Below are 24341 nucleotides of genomic sequence, written 5' to 3' on the forward strand. Positions count from 1 at the left end.
GGTTATGTAATTTAGAGACAGAGTTAAAGATAATCTGGATTTTTTTTTTTTCGAAATTCATTCTCTGAATTTGAGTCAAAAATAAAATAAGCTTTTTAAGGCTATCAATGAGCTGGGAGTGAAGTGATATGGGACATAGGAAATAGAACTGCTCATGTAGGTGAATGAGAAACAGGTCACACAGCATCAGTTCCCAAACTGCCTCAAATCCAAAGACCTCTACCTTCTCCATTCTCATACTGAGTATTGTGTATGATACACAGACCCTCAGAACGACCTCCTCCTATATATACTCAACAATTCTTTAAGTTAAAGAAAGATGGAAGAATCCCTAGAAAACTGTAAATGCAGGATTTATCTTGGCATCGAGCCATACGTAAAAGATTAGTCACCGCTTAATCCTCCAACACCTCTAAGGCACCCGTTTACAAACTACCAAGTGCATTAGTATCACCGGAAGGGCGTATTTAAAAGATATCATTGGGACTACACTTTGAGAAGCAATGCACCAAGGTAATTCTTCTCAAAAAGTATGGTCCTCAGGTTGGTGGACACGTGCTATCTGCGACCTTCTATAGGGCTAAGACAGAAATTAGAGTTAAGCTTTCGAAACTTTTAGAGCAGTTTCTAGCATTTCATTTTTATTATATTTTTTCATTTTATTTCATTTTTCTAGCATTTCACTTTCATTATATTTTATATATATTTTATTATACTCTCCAGAAGTATTGGTATGAGATTGGAAAATTATTTTTAAGTTTGGGAAGCACAGCTCTTCTGCATGGCTGACACACACAGGCAAACCCGGGAGCATAGGGCCAGGGGCAGCTCCTGCCAACTGGAGGAAATCGGGCAGTTCTGGAGGATAATGGTAGCCTGAGGATAATTCCTACAACCAGAACAGTGAAGTGAGAAACAATTTCAAAACTGCAGTATTCATCGCTCTGTAACATTCCATTGCTTCCAGTGACAACACAACGCCGCAGCACCGCTGCAAGTGGCCTGCATCCCAGCGGCCGGTGCCAAAAGGAAAGGGGATGCACACCGTGGGAAAGGGCGAAAATTGGGTCAGTGCTTTTCCCGCCCGAAGTTTGAAGCCGCCGGGGTATTTGCACTGTAGGTGAATTATACCACCGTAGTAGGTCCAGTCAACGCGTTTCGCGTTGTTTTAGCTGGTGAGAACCCAAACAAAGAAAGAATAGCTACCCCTGGCCCCCTCCCCTGCCAGCGCCCTCCGCGCCTGCGCAGAACGCCGGCTGCCGACCCTCCCGAGGCTGGCCCCCGGCTCCCTTCTGGCGTCCAGAAGATGCGCGTGCGTAGCGGCGACGACCGCGCCCTCTGTGCGTGCCCGCGTCCTTACCCGCTACGGCGATCGCCTCCTTCCGGCCCGGTAGGGCCGCCTGTGGGCTGACGATGTTGGAGGCGGAGTTACCCATTCTCTGGAAGAGCTGGTGGGCCGTCCTGGTGGCGGCGAGCATGGGTGGGTGGCTTGCCTAGGGGCCGCCGGGCGGACCGGCGCGGTCGGGAGCCGAGGCGCCGCTGCGGAGTGGGCGGCCGGCGCGGGGCGGCGGGAGCTGGGTGCACTGGCCGGCCGGCGGGCGGGCGGGTCAGCGGGGGCACGTACGCGGCGGGCTGTGCTGCCCCCGCCCCGGAATCGAGTGATTACCTCAGCCTCGTGCCGGGAGGGCCGGGACCGAGGGCGTGTTCTCGCCCTGGCGTGGGGCCGGGTCCGGGGAGGCACCTGCGAGTTTTCCTTGCTTCCCTTAGGTGCAAAGTTCCCGGGCGGAAGACAAAGTGTAGTAATGGCGGTACAAAGTACGTGAAGCGGCAGGGGCCAAAAAAATAATGCCCGGCTTTTGACTTTGAAGTTCGTTCGCATTTCACAACCTCCTTAACAATTGCTCGGTGTGCCCAGTAAGCTGACGACTACCTACCTTACAAACTGGTAACTATATCTGTTTCCACTGGAGCCATTATGATGATAAATTATCAAAAAGATGATTATCCGAAGTGAAAACTAAGCACAATTTTCAAAAAGTTAAGAATAGGAAAGATAATTCAATATAATGTTTTATAGACATATTTATATGCACACACATAGAAATAATATACTGATAAACACAAGGGGGAAAAATAGGAACAAGGCACTGATACCCCATTAACGCAGTTCGGGTGAACTTAAGCGTTCTATTGGATCATTCTTGGCTCTCAAATCATGGGACGTAACATTTGCTCCTATGACAGATTTTCAACCCCAAAAATAAGGTGGGTGGAGGCAGATGGGTGACTTGGGAGTTGCATATGTGAAATTTTGGTTTTACACGAATGTTCTGCCAAAGTGGGCGGATAGTCTCATGAAGGAAGGAACTTCAGATTAGCACCCAGAGAAATGAGAAGGCTTTGAGCCAACCTCCCCAGTGGATTTAGTTACCTCTCTATCTTGTTTAGTTACCTCTTTGTGTTCATGTGGTCTGGACTGTAACCTGAGGACAGGAGGATTAGACCTACTGTATTGTAGAATATGGCCAGACAGGTAACATTAAAACTCGGTCAAAGTGTTTGTTTTGTAATATGGGCTCTGTCTGTGTAGTGTGCCTCGGTTTTTACTTCCGATTTATTTGGTTTTGCCAGGAGATTATATGAAGTAGGTTCTACAGGCCTTTCCTGAAAACTTTACAAGGTGTCCCTTCTAGGTCGTAAGATCATTCTTCTGTCAAAGGAAATAGTCTGTGTTTTCTTTTTCTGTGTTTTGTGGTTGATTGTATGAAATTAAGAACTGAAGAATTTGGGGACTTCCCCAGCAGTCCAGTGGTTAAGACCCCGTGCTTCCACTGCAGTAGGCGCCAGTTCCATCCCTGGTCCAGGAACTAAGATCCCATGTGACACACACATACACACACACACACACACACACACACACACACACAAAACCGAAGAATTTTTCATGTCAAGGAGAAGTACTTACGTAATGTTAAGAAACCTCAACAAAGCTACAGTATGTATACGTGTAGTATGTAGTACACGTATAATGCATACACCTCCCCTTGCACACCCACTGAAGAAAGACTAGAAAAAAATTGAAAAACTGTTTGCAGTTTTGTTGTTCATGGTAATGGTTGACTGGTTTTCACTTTCTTTAAACTTCTGGTTTGAAATGGTACATATTGTTACAGTGTTCTCAAGTATTCCCCTGGCTGTGATACTTTTATTATTATAATTTTTTTTAATTTTTAAAAGAAAAAAATACCTTTTTTCATAAAACAGGGGTTTCTTATCTCATTTACCAGAATAGTTGAGAGAAAAGTTACACTGAGGTTGGTTGCTTGGTTGGCTGGTTGGTTGGTTTAGGAGAGAATTAATATTCCTGCCTTCAATGATGCCATTTTCATCACTAAGTTTTCGATTTCTTCAGAATCTCCTAAACCCTTCTGAGCTTCTCCACACTGAGAGAGTCTTTTTTTGTCCATATTCCCCATTGGGCACGCACTGCTTTGAAGTGTTATTTTTGTGATTATGCTCTGGTTTTCCAACAAATTCTAACAATGTATGTTCTTTAGGATGCAGTCTAAGCATCCTCTTTGGTATAACAAATACCCAAAATACATCAGTTTAAACAAAATAGAAGTTTATTTCTTCTATTATGTAACGATCCAGAAATAGAGCACTGAGCAGGACCGTGTCTTTTCTTCCGTACTATCTCACACTATATTGGCTCAAATTAAGTGTACAGTGATTATGTATTTGGTTAAGTTGGGTCAAAACGTTGACTTAGAATAGCAAAAGTTTCTTTTCCGTGTGTTCAGGAATGGCTCTGCCTTGCCCCTTGGAGAAAGGAATATTTAATACTCTTTTCCAAAACTAGGCCTAGCTTTTCGTTGGAATACAGCTTAGGTTGCTGTAACCCAAAGGTATTATATTTGAAACAAGACAGTTTTTGTTTTGGTTTTTTCTCTCATGTACTGGTCCAGGACTAGGAGGGCAGCACTGCTATCCACATACGTAACCACCATCCCAGAATCTGGCAGCGCATCTGTATCTGAGCCCAGCAAAAAGGCAGAAAGGAAAGGGGTGAACATCTCAGTACTCCTAGGAGTGTGTCCCAGAGGTAGCACATGTCATTTCTCCTCATTCCATTGACGTGGTTGGACACACAGCCACATCTAACTGTTGGGAAGGTGGGAGGTAGAGTTCTCTAGCTGGGCAACCACAGATCCAGCTAACACTAGGCAGTTCTAGTAACAAAGGAAGAAGGTAAGAATGTACTTTGGTGGACAACTCTTACAGTCCATTCCGCTGGCCATCGAGATATCCGTATGTGTGTATATATGTATATGTATATGTGTATATATGTGTGTGCATATATATATATATATATATGAATATATCCCCTTCTTCTAACATATAGGACACACCCTATTTTAAAGTTCCAAGCACATGATCCAGTGACCGATAAACTAAAAAAGTGAGGTGTCTCTTCCCTCCTCGCACTCTCTCCCCCACACACCTGGTGTACAATGATGAAGCAGGATATTAAAATCAATTTGGAAAAAGAATGCGGGGGGGGGGAAGAGTAGTCACTGGTCCACAGTCTAATCAAATGTTGCAAAAGGGAAACTTCCAAGACTGCCTAGATGGTGGAGGTCGGGAGTGTGGATGGTGGTGGATGGGAAAATAGAGGAGGTAACATGGAGTAAGTAGTCTGGGGACTTTGACATCTAAGGTGAGAACCTCCCTCCCACTTGATTCACTCAGTCTATACCAACTGGAATGCCTGCCTGATTCTCTCTGGTTTTCCGACCTTATTCTTCATTCAATTCAAGACTCATCTTCTCTGTGCAACCTTCCCTGATTGCACAAGAAAACACGGTTATTCATTGAGCCTAGGTTGCCCCATAGCACTCACCACTTGCATCACTCAGGTAGCACCTAGTCTGTACTACCTTGCGTTGTTAGTTATCTGAAAAGATATACTAATTATTATGGAGGTTTAAAATACGTCCACAAATTGTTTTTTTCTTTTATAGATCTTTATTGGAGTATAATTGCTTCACAATACTGTGTTAGTTTCTGCTGTACACCAAAGTGAATCAGCCCTATGCATACATATGTCCCCATATCCCCTCCCTCTTGAGCCTCCCTCCCACCCTCCCTATCCCACCCCTCTAGGTTTTCACAAAGCACCGAGCTGATCTCCCTGTGCTATGCAGCTGCTTCCCACTAGCTATGTATTTTACATTTGGTAGTATATATATGTCCATGCCCCTCTCTCATGTCGTCCCAGCTTACCCTTCCCCCTCCCCGTGTCCTCAAGTCCATTCTCTACATCTGCATCTTTATTCCAGTCCTGCCACTAGGTTCATCATAACCTTTTTTTTTTTTTAGATTCCATATATATGTGTTAGCGTATAGTATTTGTTTTTCACTTTCTGACTTACTTCACTCTGTATGACAGACTCTAGGTCCATCCACCTCACTACAAATAGTTCAATTTTGTTTCTTTTTATGGCTGAGTAATAGTCCATTGTATATCTGTGCCACATCTTTTTTATCCATTCATCTGTCGATGGACACTTAGGTTGCTTCCATGTCCTAGCTATTGTAAATAGTGCTGCAATGAACATTGTGGTATATGTGTCTTTTTGAATTATGGTTTTCTCAGGGTATATGCCCAATAGTGGGATTGAGTATGATGCTTGCTGTGGGTTTGTCATATATGGCCTTTATTATGTTGAGGTAGTTTCCCTCTATGCCCATTTTCTGGAGATTTTTTATCATAAGTGGATGTGGAATTTTGTTAAAAGCTTTTTCTGCATCTATTGAGATGATCATACGGTTTTTATTCCTTAATTTGTTAATATGGTGTATCACATTGACTTGCGTATATTGAAGAATCCTTGTGTACCTGGGATAAATCCCACTTGATCATGGTGTATGATCCCTTTAATATGTTGTTGGATTCTGTTTGCTAGTATTTTGTTCAGGATTTTTGCATCTATGTTCATCAGTGATATTGGTCTATAATTTTCTTTTTTTGTGATATCTTTTTCTGGTTTTGGTATCTGGGTGATGGTAGCTTTGTAGAATGAATTTGGGCGTGTTTCTCCCTCTGCAATATTTTGGAAGAGTTTGAGAAGGATCGGTGTTAGCTCTTCTGTAAATGATTGATAGAATTCACCTGTGAAGCCATCTGATCCTGGACTTTTGTTTGTTGGAAGATTTTTAATTATGGTTTCAATTTCATTACTTGTGATAGTAGGTCTGTTTATATTTTCTAATTCTCCCTGGTTCAGTCTTGGAAAATTATACCTTTCCAAGAATTTGTCCATTTCTTTATGGTTGTCCATTTTATTGGCATATAGTTGTTTGTAGTAGTCTCTTATAATCCTTTGTATTTCTGCAGTGTCAGTTGTGATTTTTCATTTCTAATTTTATTGATTTGCATCCTGTCCCTTTTTTTCTTGATGAGTCTGGCTAAGGGTTTATCAATTTTGTTTATCTTCTCAAAGAACCAGCTTTTAGCTTTATTGAGCCTTGCTATTGTTTTCTTTGTTTCTATTTATTTCTGCTCTGATTTTTATGATTTCTTTCCTTCTACTGACTTTGGGTTTTCTTTGTTCTTCTTTCTCTAGTTTTTTAAAGTGTAGGGTTAGATTGCTTATTTTAGATTTTTCTTGTTTCTTGAGGTGAGATTGAATTGCTATAAACTTCCCTCTCAGAACTGCTTTTGCTGCATCCCATAGGTTTTGGGTCGTCCTGTTTTCATTGTCATTTGTTTCTATGTATTTTTTTACTTCTTCTTTGACTTCTTCAGTGATCTCTTGGTTATTTAATAGTGCACTGTTTAGCCTCCATGTATTTGTGTTTTTTACATTTTTTTTCCTGTAATTGATTTCCAATCTCATAGCATTGTGGTCAGAAAAGATGCTTGATACGATATCAATTTTCTTAAATTTTCTGAGGTTGATCATAAGTGGGTGTTGAAGATGTGATCCAAGATGTGACCCAAGATGTGATCTATCCTGGAGAATGTTCCCTGTGCACTTGAGAAGAAAGTGTATTCTGCACTTTTGGGTGGAATGTTCTGTAAATATCAATTAAATCTGTCTGGCCTATTGTGTCATTTAAAGCTGTGTTTCCTTATTTATTTTCTGTTTGGATGATCTGTCCATTGGTGTAAGTGGCGTCTTAAAGTCCCCTACTATTATCGTGTTACTGTCGATTTCTCCTTTCATGGTTGTTAGCATTTGCCTTATGTATTGGGTGCATAAACATAATTGTTATATATTCTTCTTGGATTGATCCTTTGATCATTATGTAGTGTCCTTTTTTGTCTCTTATAACAGACTTTATTTTAAAGTCTATTTTATCAGATAGGAGTATTGCTACTCCAGCTTTCTTTTGATTACCACTTGCATGGAACATCTTTTTCCATCTCTTCCCCTTCAGTCTTTATGTGTCCCTAGGTCTGAAGTGGGTCTCTTGTAGACAGCAAATATATGGGTCTTGTTTTTGTATCCATTCAGCCAATCTGTGTCTTTTGGTGGGAGCATTTAGTCCATTTACATTTAAGGTAATTATTGATATGTATGTTCCTATTCCCATTTTCTTAATTGTTTTGGGTTTGTTATTGTAGGTCTTTTTCTTCCCTTGTGTTTCCCGCCTAGAGAAGTTTCTTTAGCATTTGTTGTAAAGCTGGTTTGGTGGTGCTGAATTCTCTTAGCTTTTGCTTGTCTGAAAAGCTTTTGATTTCTTTGTCGAATCTGAATGAGATCCTTGCTGGGTAGAGTAATCTTGGTTGTAGGTTTTTCCCTTTCGTCACTTTAAGTATATCCTGCCACTCCCTTCTGGCCTGCAGAGTTTCTGCTGAAAAATCAGCTGATAACCTTATGGGGATTCCTTTATATGTTATTTTTTGTTTTTCCCTTGCTGCTTTTAATATTTTTTCTTTGAATTTAATTTTTGTTAGTTTGATTAACATGTGTCTTGGTGTGGTTTTCCCTAGGGTGTATCCTGTATGGGACTCTCTGTGCTTCCTGGACTTGGGTGACTATTTCCTTTCCCATGTTAGGGAAGTTTTCAACTGTAATCTCTTCAAATATTTTCTCAGACCCTTTCTTTTTCTCTTCTTCTTCTGGAACCCCAATAATTTGAATGTTTGGTGCATTTAGTATTGCCCCAGAGGTCTCTGAGATTGTCTTCAATTCTTTTCATTCTTTTTTCTTTATCCTGCTCCTTGGCAGTTATTTCCACCATTTTGTCTTCCAGCTCACTTATTCGTTCTTCTGCTTCAGTTATTCTGTTATTGATTCCTTCTAGAGTATTTTTCATTTCAGTTATTGTGTTGTTCATCTCTGTTTGTTTGTTCTTTAGTTCTAGATCTTTGTTAAACATTTCTTGTATTTTCTCAATCAGTGCTTCCATTCTGTTTCCGAGATTCCAGATCATCTTTACTATCATTACTCCGAATTCTTTTTCATGTAGATTGCCCATTTCCTCTTCATTTATTTGGTCTTGTAGCTTTTTACCTTTCTCCTTCATCTGTGACATATTATTTTGCCGTCTCTTTTTTTTTTTTTTTTTTTTAAATGAGTGGGATTGTGTTCCTGTCTTACTGGTTGTTTGGCCTGAAGCTTCCAACACTGGAGTTTGTAGGCTGTTGGCTAGATCTGGGTCTTGGTGCTGAGATGAGGATCTCCATGAGACCTCACTCCGATGAATATTCCCTGGGGTCTGAGGTTCTCTGTTAGTCCAGTGGTTCCAACACGGAGCTCCCACCGCGGGAGCTTCGGCCCGACCCCCAGCTTGTGAACCAAGATCCTACAAGCCACATGGGGTGGCAGAAAAAAAAGAGAGAACAATAATGAAGTAAAAAATAAAATTAGACTAGGAAACTAACAGATATGTTAGAAAGAACATAAAAATTAAAATAGAGATGAATCAACAACCGGAAGGTACAAGAGTACCACCACAGTAAAAAAGAGGAGGAGGGGAAAGAGAAAGAAAAAAAAAGAAAAAAACGGGGAAAAGGCCTCGGCTGGAGGGCGGGGCCTAAGCATGGGCGAGGTTTGGGCAGTGGGCGGAGCCAATGCTCAGGACCCACAGGGCTGGAAAAGGCCCTGGGGGCTGGGGGGCTGTGGGGCTTAGGCTCAAGGGACAGAAGAGCCCCAGGCGTGCCCCCCACTCCTGTGCTCAGAGGGCAGGGGACCTCACCTGGGAGCCCAGTAGGCTTCCTGGGCTCCAGTGGGCGGGGCACTTGCCCTCCGCTCCTCTCCTGCTCCTTCCAGACGGCCCCTCCTGCCTGCCTCTCCTGATCTCCCCGGCCTCAGGGGTGCCGATCCTGTCTGGCCTCCACTTCTCCTCTCCCCTCTGTCCCCCCATATCCTACCAATTCACTTGGGGGTTCCTCCCGTCTCCTTGGGCGTCAGGGTCCCCCATCAGCAGCCGGCAGGCGCCCTAGTTGCCGGGAGATGCTACCTGGTGTCTTCCCACACCGCCATCTTGACTCCGCCCTCCCACAAATTCTTTTAAAGGTCCAGTTTCCCTCCCCTGACATTTTCATTGGACTTAATGTTTGTTTCTATAGAATAAGAAGTGATGGTGCGTGACCTCTGAGACTAAGCCATAGAAGGCAAGGCAGCTTCCTTCTTGCTCACTTTTGGATCACTCCCTCCGGGGGAAGCAAGCTGTCACATCATGAAGATTCTCAATCAGCCCAATGGAGAAGCCCACATGGTGAGGAAAGGAGGTCTCCTGCCAACGGCCAGGTGAGTAAGCAATCTTAGAAGCAGATTCTCCAGACCCAATAAAGCTTTCAGGTGTTATCTTGTCTGCAACCTTATAAGAGGCTCTGAGCCAGAGCCACCCAGCTAATCTGCCTCCAAATTCCTGACCCACAGAAACCACTAGACAAAAAAATACTTGTTGTTTCTTTTAAAGTGTTTTTAAAATTCATGGTGAGATAAGGAGACCATATTCTTGAAAACAGGGCTTATCAGAATTGAAAGGATTTTCTTGGAACTCCCACAACTGATTTTACATAATAAGAACCAAAGCTAGAGGACTGGCCTTAAAATAAACCCTAGACTAGAAAGGGTAAAGGCCATGACTTAAGAGATGAGAAAGAAGATCAAACGTCTTTATCTTATTCTCCCACCCTGGGATGAATTTGGGGATGGACTCTTAGAAACCTCCAAATGGACTGGGGAAGAATCTGAAGATTTGGGAGCCAGTGCTTCACTTCCTGGGGCATATCCTAGGACAGTGAGCCATCGGGGCATGAAGAAAACAGTCTTGGGACTTCCCTGGTGGTCCAGTGGCTGGGACTCCACGCTCCCAATGCAGGGAGCCCTGGGAAAAAAAAAAAAAAAAAAATATATATATATATATATATATATATATATATATATATATATATATATATATATATATCTCACTGTAGTAGACTGGAACAATGTGTTTGTTGTTTTTTTTTTTTTCCCTGCGGTACGCGGGCCTCTCACTGTTGTGGCCTCTCCCGTTGCGGAGCACAGGCTCCGGACGCGCAGGCTCAGCGGCCATGGCTCACCGGCCCAGCCGCTCCGCGGCATGTGGGGTCTTCCCAGACCGGGGCACGAACCCGTGTCCCCTGCATTGGCAGGCGGACTCTCAACCACTGCGCCACTAGGGAAGCCCGAACAATGTGGTTTTTAATGACTTAGACTAGATTAGAAATATCAGAGTGCATCCACAAGTAGGAAGGATCTACATAATTGGGGGAATTTTTTATTTCTCTTACATACACGTGTGTGTTGTACATACACCGTGTCTAAACTTAAAATATATTTCTTAGTGTAGCTCCTGGTCAAAAGAAGTTTGAAAGCCATGGTCTAAGGAGCCTATAAATTCTCGAAGGCTCTTGCATTCAGCAAGGCATGCAATGCTGTGTGTGTGCAGAGGAGCAGTGACTGAGGGCAGGGCCAAGGCTGGCAGACCAGAGGGCAGCCTCACAGGATCCTGCACAATTGTGTTGGGTGTGGGGAAAGAAGGAGGGCATTGCCAGGTCTCCCATGAGGGGCGGGGGTGTGGAAGGACAGAGAGAACCCATGACCCTGATAAAGCCTGGAGTTAGAGTAAGGAGACCCAAGTGCTGCAACGTGTGACCAGGTGCAACAGCAAGGTCCTCAGTTATTGGGCGCAGGAGCCAGCCTAACGCCCGAAGGATGGACAGGAAGAACTGTGTCTCAGCTGAGCCAGAGCCAGGTGGCCCGGAGTCCAAGCTACACCAATGCACATGCTCAGGACAGGTGCCAAGGCTGAGAGACACCTCAGTGGGAGACCGCAAGACCAGGAGCACACGCAGCTCTTCCAGTTACAGATAGCACCTTGAAAGGAGTAGGGAAGGCCCTAGAGAGAATCCCGAAAGACTGACCAGTTACCCAAATAGGCTATTTAAAACTGAAAGACGCCAAGAAGACACTTTGATTTGTCAAGATCAAGTGTTTTCCTCCATCATTAGAAACGACAAGAGCAAGATGAGATCAGTTATAGAAAACAGGGCAGTTAACATTTTCTGTACATCTGAGTCATTGTTTAAATTTTGGCCTCATTACATGGGGTTTATCAAAGCATGCAGAGGGGTAGCTGCCCTGCCTAGGAGTAGGGATGCTACCTGCTTCCTGGGATATCATGTACACAAATGAAACCTTGTACGGTACCAATCTAATACTAAATGGCAAAATACAAAAAAGATAGTGTCTTAAGTTTTTCATAAGCAACATATATTCAATTTGAAAAGCTATCTTTTATTCCACAATAATATATTCTGACTTCTCTGGTGTCGAAATGTCCTTCCTTCTCATATTCATATGGTGGTGATGAGATGGTAGTTGTTTCTCTAAGGCCCTCATCTGGCATTATCGAACGTGGAAAACCAAAATATTTGGTCCAATCCTGCTGACCCTTGAAATCCAAGCACCACTGAGGTAATGTGTGTGATAGCTCCTGACACAGAGCAGTCACTCCATCAGTAGACGTTCCCATCCTCCCCCCAGCCGTTACCACCCCCGTTGCATAAAGATCAGCCCCTAATAAGTAGTTTTGCTCTTTTTCCCGTGGGCTCCATCTTGTCCTCCCCTCTCAGCTTTCCTAACCACACATTATTCCAAGCTGCCTCTCCCCAGGTAGACTATAAAGAGTGAAAGACATGATTTAAGGCATGAGAGAGCGGGCCACGCATCCTCTTCCCTCCCCCCACCCTCGGATGCACGTGGGGATGGGGGTCTTAGAAACATCCTCACGGACTGGGGAAGAATCTGAGGATTTAGAGACTAGTGCTCAACAAAGAGGAGGGCAAGCAAAGGTGTCTCTCCAGAGAATTTATCAGATTGTGCCACCCCTCAATTTCTAAGCTCCATCCTAATAGTAAATTGTATACATCACTGATAAAATGAGCCTAATTACATACTGAAAACTTTAATAAACTTAGAAACTTCAGTGCCAAGTTATTTTGCTAATTAATTTTCTTTCATAAAACTATGTGTCAGGGTTACTAAAAAAAAAACACTAAGGAAGAAAAACATACTCTCTGAAAATTCAGATAATATATGAAGACATTTTCAGGTAGTAGGAATTGGGAAATGACTTGTTATATAAGGTAGGGGTATGACATTTAGCCAAGTTATTGAGAACATACCTGCTTCTCAGTTACATATGTTAAATGATTTTTTTTTTTGATGTATTGCTTTAAATGTGCTTTCTGCAATGCCCCTACATGCAGATTCTGCTGAAACCCTCCCTTGTTTAGTAAATACCACTGAACTCACACCATATGCAAGACACCACCCGGGTGGTGCATGCAGAAGAGTCCAGCCTTTCAGGGACTCCAAGGGCCTCAATGCAGTAGGGAGACATCCCAGCCCTGGCACCAAACGGCAGACCAGGGGTGCTCACTCTACTCCACAGCAGAGCCCTGGACACAAAGGGCTGAGGGGCTTTTCGAGAAGGACAACAGATCCTCAACCTCTAGGGTTGCAGGTCGTGGATATGGGGGGCCATGCTCCAGGACTGAAAAAAGAGCTGTCACAGGTGTGGAAAATGAACTCAAGGACAAATGATGCAAAGGGTGAGGCTTTGTCCCCTCCAAGAGGCATATCAGCTGTCTCCATTCTTTATCAAACCATGAATAACTGCAGGGACGTCCCGGTGGACTCAAACTGAAATAAGGCTTTTTTGGTCTTTTTATAAAAATCCACTTAAGTAGGCAGAGACACCCTTATAAATGAATAATAGAGAGCTTAATACGCCCCTTTACACTGGCGGAGTTAAAACCACATGGCCTTATTTATGGTCTATCTATAGAAGATTCAGACCTGTCTTAGGTATGCTAATTTACTGCAGAGATTATTTTACTGAGTTTTAAGAGGAAAAATAGTAATAACATTAATAACAATATGGTCGTCCCCCCTTATTCACAGTTTCACTTTCCAAGGTTTCAATTTCCTGAAGTCAATTGCGCTCTGAAAATATTAAATGGAAAATTCCAGAAATAAACAATTCATACATTTTAAATTTTGTGCTGTACTGAGTAGCACGATGAACTCTTTCACCATCCCTCTCCATCCCCCAGGGATGTGTATCATCACTTTGTCCAGCGTATCCCATCCGTTAGTTACTTAGTAGCCGACTCCGTTATTAGATCAACTGTCAAGGTATCTCAGTGCTTGAGTTCAAGTAACCCTTATTTTACTTAATAATGGCCCCAAAGGGCAAGACTAGTGATGTTGGCAATTCACATATGCCAAAGAGAAGCCATAAAGTACTTCCTTTAAGTGAAAAGGTGAAAGTTCTCGACTTAACAAAGAAAGGAAAAAACTCGTATGCTGAGGTTGCAAAGATCTTCGGTAAGAACGAATCTGCCCGTAAAATTGTGAAGAAGGAAAAAGAAAGTCCTGCTAGTTTTGCTGTCGCACCTCAAGCCACAAAAGTCACAGCCACAGTAAGTGATAATCCCCAGGCCACGCTCTCCTTCTGACCCTTCTCCTGCTAGCTGGAACGCAGGTGTGAGAGGCAGCCTGGAGTAACCACTGCAAACCAAGTGATGGATGGCGCATTGTGAGAGTAATAGAGTGACCAGGTGGAGTGACCCTAGGTCCCCGGCATCATGAAGCTGCCATTTCACCCCTAGATGGCTTATTCATAGGCTAGTACATGAGCGAGAAATGAACTTTGATTTTATTTAAGCTGCTACGGTTTTGAATAGCTTAGCGGTTCTCAAACTTCAACATATACCAGAATCACCTGGAGGGCTTGTTAAAACACAGCCTGCTGTCCCCACCCCGAATGTCGGGCTCAGTAGTTTGGGAGAGGCCTGAGACTTAGCATTTTTAATAAATTCTCAGGGAATGCTGACACTGTTGGTCCAGGCACCAAACTTGGAGCACCACTGTTCTGGCCAATACGTACACCCATTGTCCTAGCCCTCCATAAACACGCCTCTTGTGTTTGAAATCTAACATTTTCAACTGCTTTCACCCACTTCGGGTAGCACACTGAATCCCAAACTAAAACTAAGCTCAGTGTTAATTTGTCTACAGCTATCAGTGCTGAATCTAAAGAGGTTTGGAACATACCAGAAATCATGCAGAGAGCAGGAAATACGGTGTATCCAATGGCATCTGAATTCGTTGGACCCTCAAAATCTGGATTCTGGAATCGAGATAATTCAAAACTTCTCTTTGTAATAATCCGTCATTCTTAGGAATTATAACTGGATCTTTAAAAACATTAATCCGCGTGTGTTTGTTGTATGTCAAATTAAATTAAGCCCTAATTTTCAGTAGTTCATCTTCCTACACCAAGCACATCTTGAAAAGGATCAAAAGCTGCAGAGCGGGTGAAGCACGTGAAGCAACAGCTCAATGTTTGAAGATGGAAATGATTCCCATGGGGGAATCGTAAACTTTTGAGTGGCATCAGTGCTGAGCAGACAGCACAGGCAGTAACAATCTGAATGCTTGGAAACCAGAAAGCGTCAAAGATGCTGTAAGAGAATAAGCAGGGAACCTTCAGGTGTGTAACTCACACTTCCCCAAACCGTGATGGCGTTTGAGAGCATCCACTAAGCAGTAACTTTGAGCTTTTTCCCTGGCAGGGTCCCAGGTGATTTGTGAGTTCACCTCAGCAGCCACCGGTGTGCCCCCTTCTGCCACCACAGATGCCACTCTCCTGCTGCCACCATCAGGGCATCTGACACTGCCAACCCTATGCAGCTGCCACTCCCCAGGGCTCAGGGGTCACCTCGTTTTAATTAGATTCCCCTATGGGTAACCTGATGCACTTCATCTCTGAACCGTCGCCATCCCCCCCACCCCACCCCCGGCCTTTAAGGATCAGAACCCTCAAGTTGGGTCAGAGAACAATTCAGGGACAGGGTTCAGTACTGCACAGACTTCGGCGTATAAGAAGTAGTAAGTACTTAATAAATGTTCATTTTCACTCTCGCCTTCTGCCAACAATTCACCAATGTCCCAAACCAATACACTCCCAGCACTTTCCTACCTCTTGATGAGTACCCTGCCCACCTTGGACACAAGGTAGGGCAGCCTTTGACAATCTTTTCTCAGTCTTCCTGGGGTCGACCCACAGGCCAGGTTAGGTTCCCCAAGGAATGATCTCACATCACCACAAATCTTTCCTCCATATAATTTAAATATAATTGGGGATAATAATAGTAGTACCTAACTCACAGGTTTTTTAAATTTTGTTTTTGTTTTTTCTTTGTGATGATTAAATAAGTTAATACAGGAAAAGTGGCTGAAATCATGTCTGACACATAAGAAGACCTGAGTAAATATTAGCTATGATTATTATACACGGTTATTTGGGTGACTGTTGGAAAATTGTCCTCCTCCACTAGGGCTGCGAGCTCTAGGAAGGCAGCGATTGTGTCCATTTTTTGCTTTTTGTTGTATCCTAGTACCTGTCAAGGTCACAGTCAGCATTCAGCCAATGTTGGCTGAATGAATGCATGAATCAAGCATAGCATCTCTTGAACCAACTGCGTAATTCCCTCCAGAAGTCCCTCCTTACCACTTCTCCTCGATGTCTGATGGGTCCTGATTGCAAATAGGACTTATCTCTTATTTTGTTATCTAAGTGTTCCCAGTTAGTAGATAAATTATACCGCTTCATACACACACACACACACATGCATGCATACACACACACACACACATCAGAGTCACCCAAAGGATGCAGGTAGAATTTTTTTGTATGTTTGCTTGTTTGTTTTAACAGCTTTACCAGGGAATAGTTGATATCCAAAAGCTGCACGTATTTAATGGATAAATTTGATGAGTTTGGACCCATGCAAACAGCCGTAAAACCAGCAGCACAATCAAGGTAACAGACATTTCCATCACCTCCAAAAATTTCTGATGTCTCTTTGTTTTGTCTTGTTTTGTTTTGTTTTTGTGTGGTAAGAACACAACATGAGACACACCCTCAATAAATTTTTAAGTGCACAATACCATCTTTAGCCCTAGGCGTTATGTTGTACAGATTTCTAGAACTTATTCCTGTTGCATAACCGAAAGCTTACACACATTGAACACCTCACTACCCCACCTCTCAACCCCTGGAAACCAGCATTCTATTCTCTGCTTCTATGAGTTTGACTGTTTTAGGTACCTCATATAAATGGAATCGTGCAGTATTTGTCTTTCTATGACTGACTTATTTAACTTAGCATATTGTCCTCCAGCCTTATCCATGTTGTAGTAAATGAAAGGATTTCTCTCTTTTTAAAGGCTGGATAACATTCCATTGTGTGTATATGCCCTATCTTCTTTATCCATTCATCCACTGGGGGAAACATCGGTTGTTTCTGTGTCCTGGCTATTGTGAATAGCCAGGATATCTCTTTGGGATGTTTTTTGTAAGACTTACTTTTTAAAGAGCAGTTGAAGTTTACAACAAAATTGAGAGGTACAGAGATTCCCCATACACCCTCTGTTTCCACACAAGCATAGACTACTCCCCTATTATCAACATCACTCTCCACAATGGTACATTTATTTACCAAGGATTTTTACATTAGCACCTCGTAATCACACAACGTCCGTAGTTCACCTTAGGGTTCACTCTTGGTGTTGTACAGTCTATGGATTTGGACAAATGTATAATGACATATAACTATAATATCACACACAGTATTTTCACTGCCCTAAAAATCGTCTGTGCTCTGCCAACTTACCTCCCCCAACCCTGACCCTCCAGAAGGTTTTTTAAGGATACTGTAATGTATCAACATTATCTTTTCTTCTCTAAGTGCTTGCTAAGATTATATGACCATTAAACAAGATAATCCAAGTGAAAGTACCTAATATAGTGCCTAATGCCTAATAGCTATTATTATTATTTGTCTTTGTTATGGGACATGACGAGCCCTGAGGCCTGGACTGCCATTGGAGACACAATAAACATTTGAAGATTAAATGAATAAATAGCCAAGTGAATGAGTACAAAAGAGGAGTGCTGCATTATAATCCTAGTTTTGGATTAACTAGTTCTGTGGCCTTTGACTAGTTATATAATGTCTCTTAGTTTTTGTCATCCGTGAAGTTGAAGGGGGAGGGGAGAGAAGTTACAACTTCTCGGAATCAAGTTCTTTTAGGATTGGAGACTGGGAAGAAGGAACGGGGAAACGGGACACACTTTCCTCAAGTGGACTGCACTGTGTTTATCCTGAGGTTTCTCTACTGGTTTCTCAGGTTCATGCCCACTGGCATAGAAGCCACTGGGGAGCAGTGTCACTCAGACACTCCGATTAAATGCTCAAGTGAGCATCTTCACGGCATGGAATTTTGCGTGGGAGCTCCGTGGCCAGGAAATGCTCTCCAGCTCCTGGCCTGGAGGTACAGTCCTCGATGTGTGGCTGCTAGGACTCCCTGGCCACTAGGAAACCCTCTTGGGTGTTGTAGAGACAAGTTGAATCAAGCTAAGCTGCCTTCCAAGCTGTCCTTTAGTCCCATAAGAGCTCATCCATTCTCTCCTTGCCAAACAGAGGGACCACTCCTCTCTCACCTCTGCCATCTCTCCATTCTCCTTTTCCCTGCTAGGAAAAGTACAAGGCACATCTACAAGGACAGGGTGTTAGCATCATTTCCCCGGGGGAAAGTGCTGATACTCCTTTTAGCTTTGGAGGGAGGGATAGTGGAGTCCTCCCCAAGGGGTAGACGTTTCTAGACTCTGATGCATCTCCCTCACCCTCTATCAGCCTTTTGCTTATATACACTGGAAAGGTTTGGTCATCCTTAATAAGCTCTGGATGAGCAGTTAGACCCCAACTGTTTGAAGATCTCTTTCCTCCATAGGGTCTTGATGGCTCTCTGTCCTAAGCTTTGGGTCCTGTTTGCCAGCTCCAGGGAAACAAGTGAGATTTCCCTCAACATCCAGTTACATATATGTCATATTTAGAGTCATAGGAAAAAAGAACGAAAGAAAATACAGGCATACCTCATTTTACTGTCTTCCCCTTTATTGTACTTTGCAGATATTGCCTTTTTTTCACAGGTCGAAGGTTTGTGACATCGTGCATCCAACAGCATTTGCTCCACTTCGTATCTCTGTGTCGCACTTTGGTAATTCTCACAATATTTAAAATTTTTTCATTATTATTATATTTCTCCTGGTGATCTGTGATCAGTGGTCTTTATTGTAATTGTTTTGAGGCACCATGAACTGCGCCCATATAAGACAGCAACTTAATCGATTATTGAAATGACCACGAAGGATTTAACATATGACATAAACTTAGTTGATAAGGCAGCGGCAGGGTTGGAGAGGATTGACTCCAGTTTTGAAAGTTCTACTGTGGGTAAAATGCTATCAAACAGCAGTGCACACTACAGAGAAATCGTTTGTGAAAGGAAGAGTCAATCAGTGTGGTAATTCATTGCTCTATTATTTCATGAAATCGCCACGGCCACCCAGCCTTCGGCAGCCACCACCGTGATCAGTCAGCAGCATCAACGTCCAGACAAGACCTTCCACCAGCAAAAAGATATCAATTCACTAAAGGCTCAGATAATATTTAGAATTTTTTGCAATATTTTTTTATTGCACGATTTCTTTTATATAATATATCCAGAATAGGCAAAACAGAGATTTGGGAAAACAGATTTGGGAAAACAGAGACAGAAAGCAGATTACAGTTGATCAGGGATGGGGGTAGAGGAGAATGGGGAGTGACTACTTAATGGGTACAGGGTGTTTTATTTTTTATGCGGGTATAGTTATATTTTTAATTAATTACACTGCTTTTTTAGACATAATGCTATTGCACACTCAGTAGACTACAATATTGTGTAAATATAACTTTTATATGCACTGGGAAACCAAAACATTCATGCAACTCATTTTATTGCGATATCTGCTTTATTGGGTGGTCTGAACCCCACCCGCAGTATCTCCGAGGTGTGCCTCTAACCCAAATGCCAACAGCGGTTTTCTCTCTGTAATCGGACTGTGGGTAATTTTTATTTTTTCTTTTATACTTTTCTATTTTTAAATTTTCTAGACTGTACATGTATCACTTTTTTAATCAGAAAGTAAACAGTTTATTTAACACACAATGATTACAGCAAAGATAAATTATAGATTGGTAAAAAGAAAAGGTAAGTGAACTTAGCCAGTTCAATTTTTTTCTTTTAATCTCAAATACTGTGTTACCTCTTAAGTTAGATTTTTATCTCCTTTGGTTTATTCTACCATTGGTATACATCCTCCCAGATCTTTTTATATATAGGTTTATATTTAACTTACTTCATTAAAATGTTTCAATCTACTCTAACAATTTCAACTCTGGTTCTCATATACAAATACCATATAAAATACACTTTGAGTTAGAAATACTGTGGTCATCTAAAGTTTTGTTTTGCTTTGTTTTCATTTGTCTTTTACCTATTCTGCCTACAGATAATATGCAAAAATTTTCTAGGTCACAATTATTTTCTGCCAGCATTTCTCCTTGAAACTGCAGCACTAGTATACACAAGGAGAAAAAGACATCCATTTCTACTTCTAGTCTCCTGCACATTTTCCATCTTGAGTAAGCTGTGCTTTCTGTGTCATATGCTTCAATAAGCCTCTCAGAAGGTGTAATTGGGACTTAGGCACTCAATAAATATTTGTGGAATTAAATTTCAGTAACTATTCTGTAATTCTTAAAGCATGTAGATGCTGGAAGGATGATACACAGTTTGGTGTTTTTCATTCTGCAGGTTGCAAAGCCTCTACAAACCCATTTCTGAAGTCAGGTAGTGACACTGGTAAGTGAGGGTTTGTGGGTTATTTGGGGTTCACTGCAGAGAGCCTTTGAGCTCCCTCCAATCATGCTTTACTTCTCGGTCCTAGATTTCTCCGCTAAACTCTCAATTGGAAATAAACTCATTTCCTTAAGCCATCTGGTGGCTTTCACTTGTAACTACAACATCAACTAATGGCCCAAAAGACGCGAGCACTATTTTCTTCTTGTGTCTCTTCTGAGATGTTATGATGACATGATACCTAAGTAATGTGTAGTGTTAAAAACCCAAGAGAAATTGTCATGATTTTCACCTCAGGGACACATTAATATCAAGAGCAACGTAATGAAGGCTATGGGTGATGGAGTAAGAGAAACTATATTATTTTATTAGAGTTGTATAATAAGACAAGGTTTATTGAGCACCCACCATGTGCCAGGCAGTGTTCATAGGCTAGAAAAACCAATGCAATTCCCGTATTCTCAGGGAATACAGGCAAACTGATATGGGAACAAATACAAAGTCTAAGTGTTATAGTAGCTGTGCTGAGTTGGAGACAGGAAGACCCTCCCTGGGCTCCTTTATCCCACACTGGACACCAGGAAATGGGCACTATTCCCTCCCGGAATACACAAAATACCAAAAAATAAAGTCAAAGTTCATTTTGGAATCAGCTCAAAATAATGATTAACAAAATAATGCAGCTGTAAGTGTGTTATGTAACTTTGTCTCCTACCTTTGGCAAAACCCAACAATATTCATATCTTTGGGTCATGCATGACCCTTAAGGCCATGTTGCCCCAAGGTGGATCACAGTAGGGACATGGGGACCCCAGGGTTGGTAAATAAATTTTCAGGTGCTCATTTAACTTAGCCAAAGACCACCTCCACTGCCAGCCTTCCGTAGGACAGCGAAGAGGAGACAGAGTCTGCTTTACAGGGTGCAAGCGTGCCCCCTCTAGCTCCATCTCATTAGCCTCAAACAGAAAAGTGTTATTGGAGCACATTCTGCCCTGGAAGGTTCCTGAGAGGTTGTGAAGTTGGGACAATGTGGAAGAGCGGATGGGAATTTTCAGATCACCAGGCCAAGACCATTTCGTTTAATGGGGACCTATGCCACAGTGCAACGTATTAAAACACAAGTCATATTTGGGGATCTGCAGGTAATTCGGGATGGCCAGAGAGGACGTTGTGAACAGAGAGTGTTGAAAGCTGCAGCTCGGTCAGTAAGCAAGCGCAGGCTCCCGAGGGTGGCACAGCACATGCTCAAGAGGGAAGAGATATGGGAACATATGTATATGGATAACTGATTCACTTTGTTATAAAGCAGAAACTAACACACCACTGTAAAGAAATTATACCCCAATAAAGATGTTAAAAAAAAAAGAGATGGGCCTTTTCCCTCACTTTGTCAGGTTGAAAGGACACACGATGAGAATTAGAAGGCCAGTTAGGTGGCATTTAATATACTCCAGGCAAGACATGATGATGGTTTCCAGATGAAGTTAGTGGCAATACAGGTGGAGAAGTGGGGATGGATTTGAGAAAATCTTTAACAGGTAGAATAAACAGGTCTTTGTGACTTGGATATAAGGGATTAGATATATAAAGGAATTTAGGATGATTCCCAGATTTCTGGCTTATGAACTGATGTCCCATAGGCAGCAGGAGGTACAGATCTGAAATACGATGAGACATCAGGGCTGGAGATATCAATGTGGAACCGATCAGCATCAGTGCCATGGGAAAGGAAGAGCTTATCCCTGACCAAGGATAATCTTGCCCTTGTATCTATCTGTAAATTCCTATTACCTTTCCACATTCTACCCAAACTTCACAGCCTCTCAGGAACCTTCTCAGACCTTCCTAGGCAGAAAGTGCTCCTATAATATTTTGTTGCTCAGGGGTAATGAGATAGAGCCTGGCCAAGATATTGTGATAACCACCTCGGAAGAGGTGTGATAAGTAAATGTCAAATGAATAAATATGCATTCTTACATACACCTGATTATGTACAGATCACCTGGCAGGCTGAATAGGAGGAAGCCAGCCTAGCGTTTTCTGCAGAACAGCGCCTGGAAATGACATTGGGGTCCAGTGACTGGTGGGAGACCCAGAGCGAGGTGAAGATCTGGATTCAGGAAGATGTTATGGATAGTTCTAAAAATAAATATTTCCACCAAGTGTATGTCCGGCTGCATTAATATCCTACACCAGAAGTCAGAGTGCTGAGTCACTCTTGGCCAGGGCAAGCTGTCACTTCTTAACTTCACCCTTGTTCGGAGCACTGAACCCCGGACCCGACCAGCACGACGAGACGGAACGTGAGGAGGGATGAGAGTGGCCAGTATGGAGCTATGAAAAATGTACCTCTGTCTTTTCCTGGCTACCTCAGACTGAGGGGAAATTCCAACCAAGGTCACTCCTGGGAAATATCAACCTTATTCATCTATGGAACTTTAAATTAAAAAGCTACCTAATTCTTTGAGGCGGGAGGATTGTTTCCCTTCTATCAATAAGTCAATTTTCCCCTCTCATCTTCCATCTTATATATTTGAAAAGAAACTCATTCCAGTTAATATGAAAATGAGTAGCCAGAAATTATGAAGGATACTTATGGATGCAGCTCTTGTGATTCACCAAGTCTGTCTGTTAATCTAGGTATCAACAATACACTTATTTTTCAATCATTTAAATGCTCTCAGTATACATCTGCTCTTGGAACCAATCGGAACATCTTTGCATTATAAGGAATGCACTGATGGAAAGATACTAAGCCCCTTTATTAACATTAAAAGGTCCATGTCACTTTCAGGCAATCAGTAGAGACCATCCTAAAGGAAAGGATGATGTCCACACAAGTATTGGAATGAATTTGACCCTTGTGGGAAAAACCCTCAGCCCAACCAGAACAGGCTATTGTTCAGTTTTCCCTTATTGAAATGTTCAAAAGTAAAACAATGTATACCTATTTCCCCACATTTCTGCTCAAACATTTATTATTGTCTTTATTAAACCCTGCATGGTCAGATAAACAAAAAATAGAGATTTCTCCATGAGACCAAGTACTTTCTATAAAATATTTTGACATTTAATAAGGTAAGTATTCCTTTTTTATTATTCTTTTTCAAAATTATTTTGGTTCTTCTCCCTATTCATTCTTGTTGTCAGATTTTTGAATAAGTTTGTCAATTGCTCCCCCAAATCCTTCAGGGTTTTGATTGGAATCTTTTTATTTTTATGTCATAACCTGGTGAAAACAAACATCTTCAGTCTTCCTATCCATGAAAGTGATAGGTCTCTCCATTTCTTCTTTTTTCTTTTCCTGCCTCAGTGAATTACAGCATTTTCTGTATGTGGGTCTATTAAGTTCATTCACTGTTATTTTGCGACAGCTTTGCTGCACTTAAAATGTGTCCAGAAGTGCAAGCCAGAGTGATACTTAAAGAACTGAAGTATTTCTATTATGGTATTTTAAGAAATCACAGAAAATAGAGAAAAATGTAGGGGTTCATCTTTTCTTATGAAGAAACAACTCATTTTATAAATTATATTTTTGTTGCTTTATGGAAATACTTACAAAATCACAGTGCGACTGCAGCCAAGATGCTTTTTGAAGAGCCCAGGATGTCAGATCAATCTACTTTCTTCTGGAGCAGGATAGCTGACTTTCAGATGAGGGTAAAGAATTATATGTGAAGCTTCTGAATTTGGGGGAGTCTTTATTCTTAATGAATATGATTCTGACACAAAGAATATAATAAACATAGTCTGGTGCTGACTCCATTGTTGGAGAACTTGTACTTGAAACGGGGCTATCTGTTTAACTCTTTGTTTATTTATTAAATTAAAAGGCAACAGCCATATGGCAAACATACATTATCCTTATAGGACAACTCAAATAACTTCTTCCAAAGTGGCTGCTGATCACAGTTAAAAAACAATGCAATTCTCTTGGTCTATTTGCTTGGAAAACATTCCTGTGCCTAAATTCCCAATGTACAACTGTTGATATTAGACAACATAACAATGTCAACTTGAGAACAAAGAGAGGACCAT

General features: G+C 42.0%; 1 protein-coding gene and 1 long non-coding RNA gene across 4 annotated transcripts in view; one reads left to right on the forward strand and one right to left on the reverse strand.

The window, feature by feature from the left end:
* MSRA (methionine sulfoxide reductase A) overlaps positions 1-1904 on the reverse strand; it is a 370575-nt gene extending 368671 nt beyond the window's left edge. For 2 of the 3 annotated variants that reach the window (XM_079927555.1, XM_079927554.1), the window contains exon 1: positions 1361-1904. In XM_079927555.1, the coding sequence (XP_079783681.1) occupies positions 1361-1478 (118 nt within the window). In that variant the 5' untranslated portion in view covers positions 1479-1904. The remainder of the gene's footprint in view (positions 1-1360) is intronic. The other variant, XM_079927556.1, reaches the window with a different exon arrangement.
* LOC307189470 lies at positions 1356-23738 on the forward strand. Its single transcript, XR_013829194.1, has 5 exons — positions 1356-1480; positions 9584-9764; positions 16273-16377; positions 20259-20306; positions 22301-23738. It is a non-coding gene; the product is annotated as an uncharacterized lncRNA (long non-coding RNA).
* The last annotated feature ends 603 nt before the right edge of the window (positions 23739-24341 follow it).

The sequence above is a fragment of the Stenella coeruleoalba genome (genome assembly GCF_951394435.1).
Source record: "Stenella coeruleoalba genome assembly, chromosome: 7".
Classification (NCBI taxonomy): Eukaryota; Metazoa; Chordata; class Mammalia; order Artiodactyla; family Delphinidae; genus Stenella; species Stenella coeruleoalba.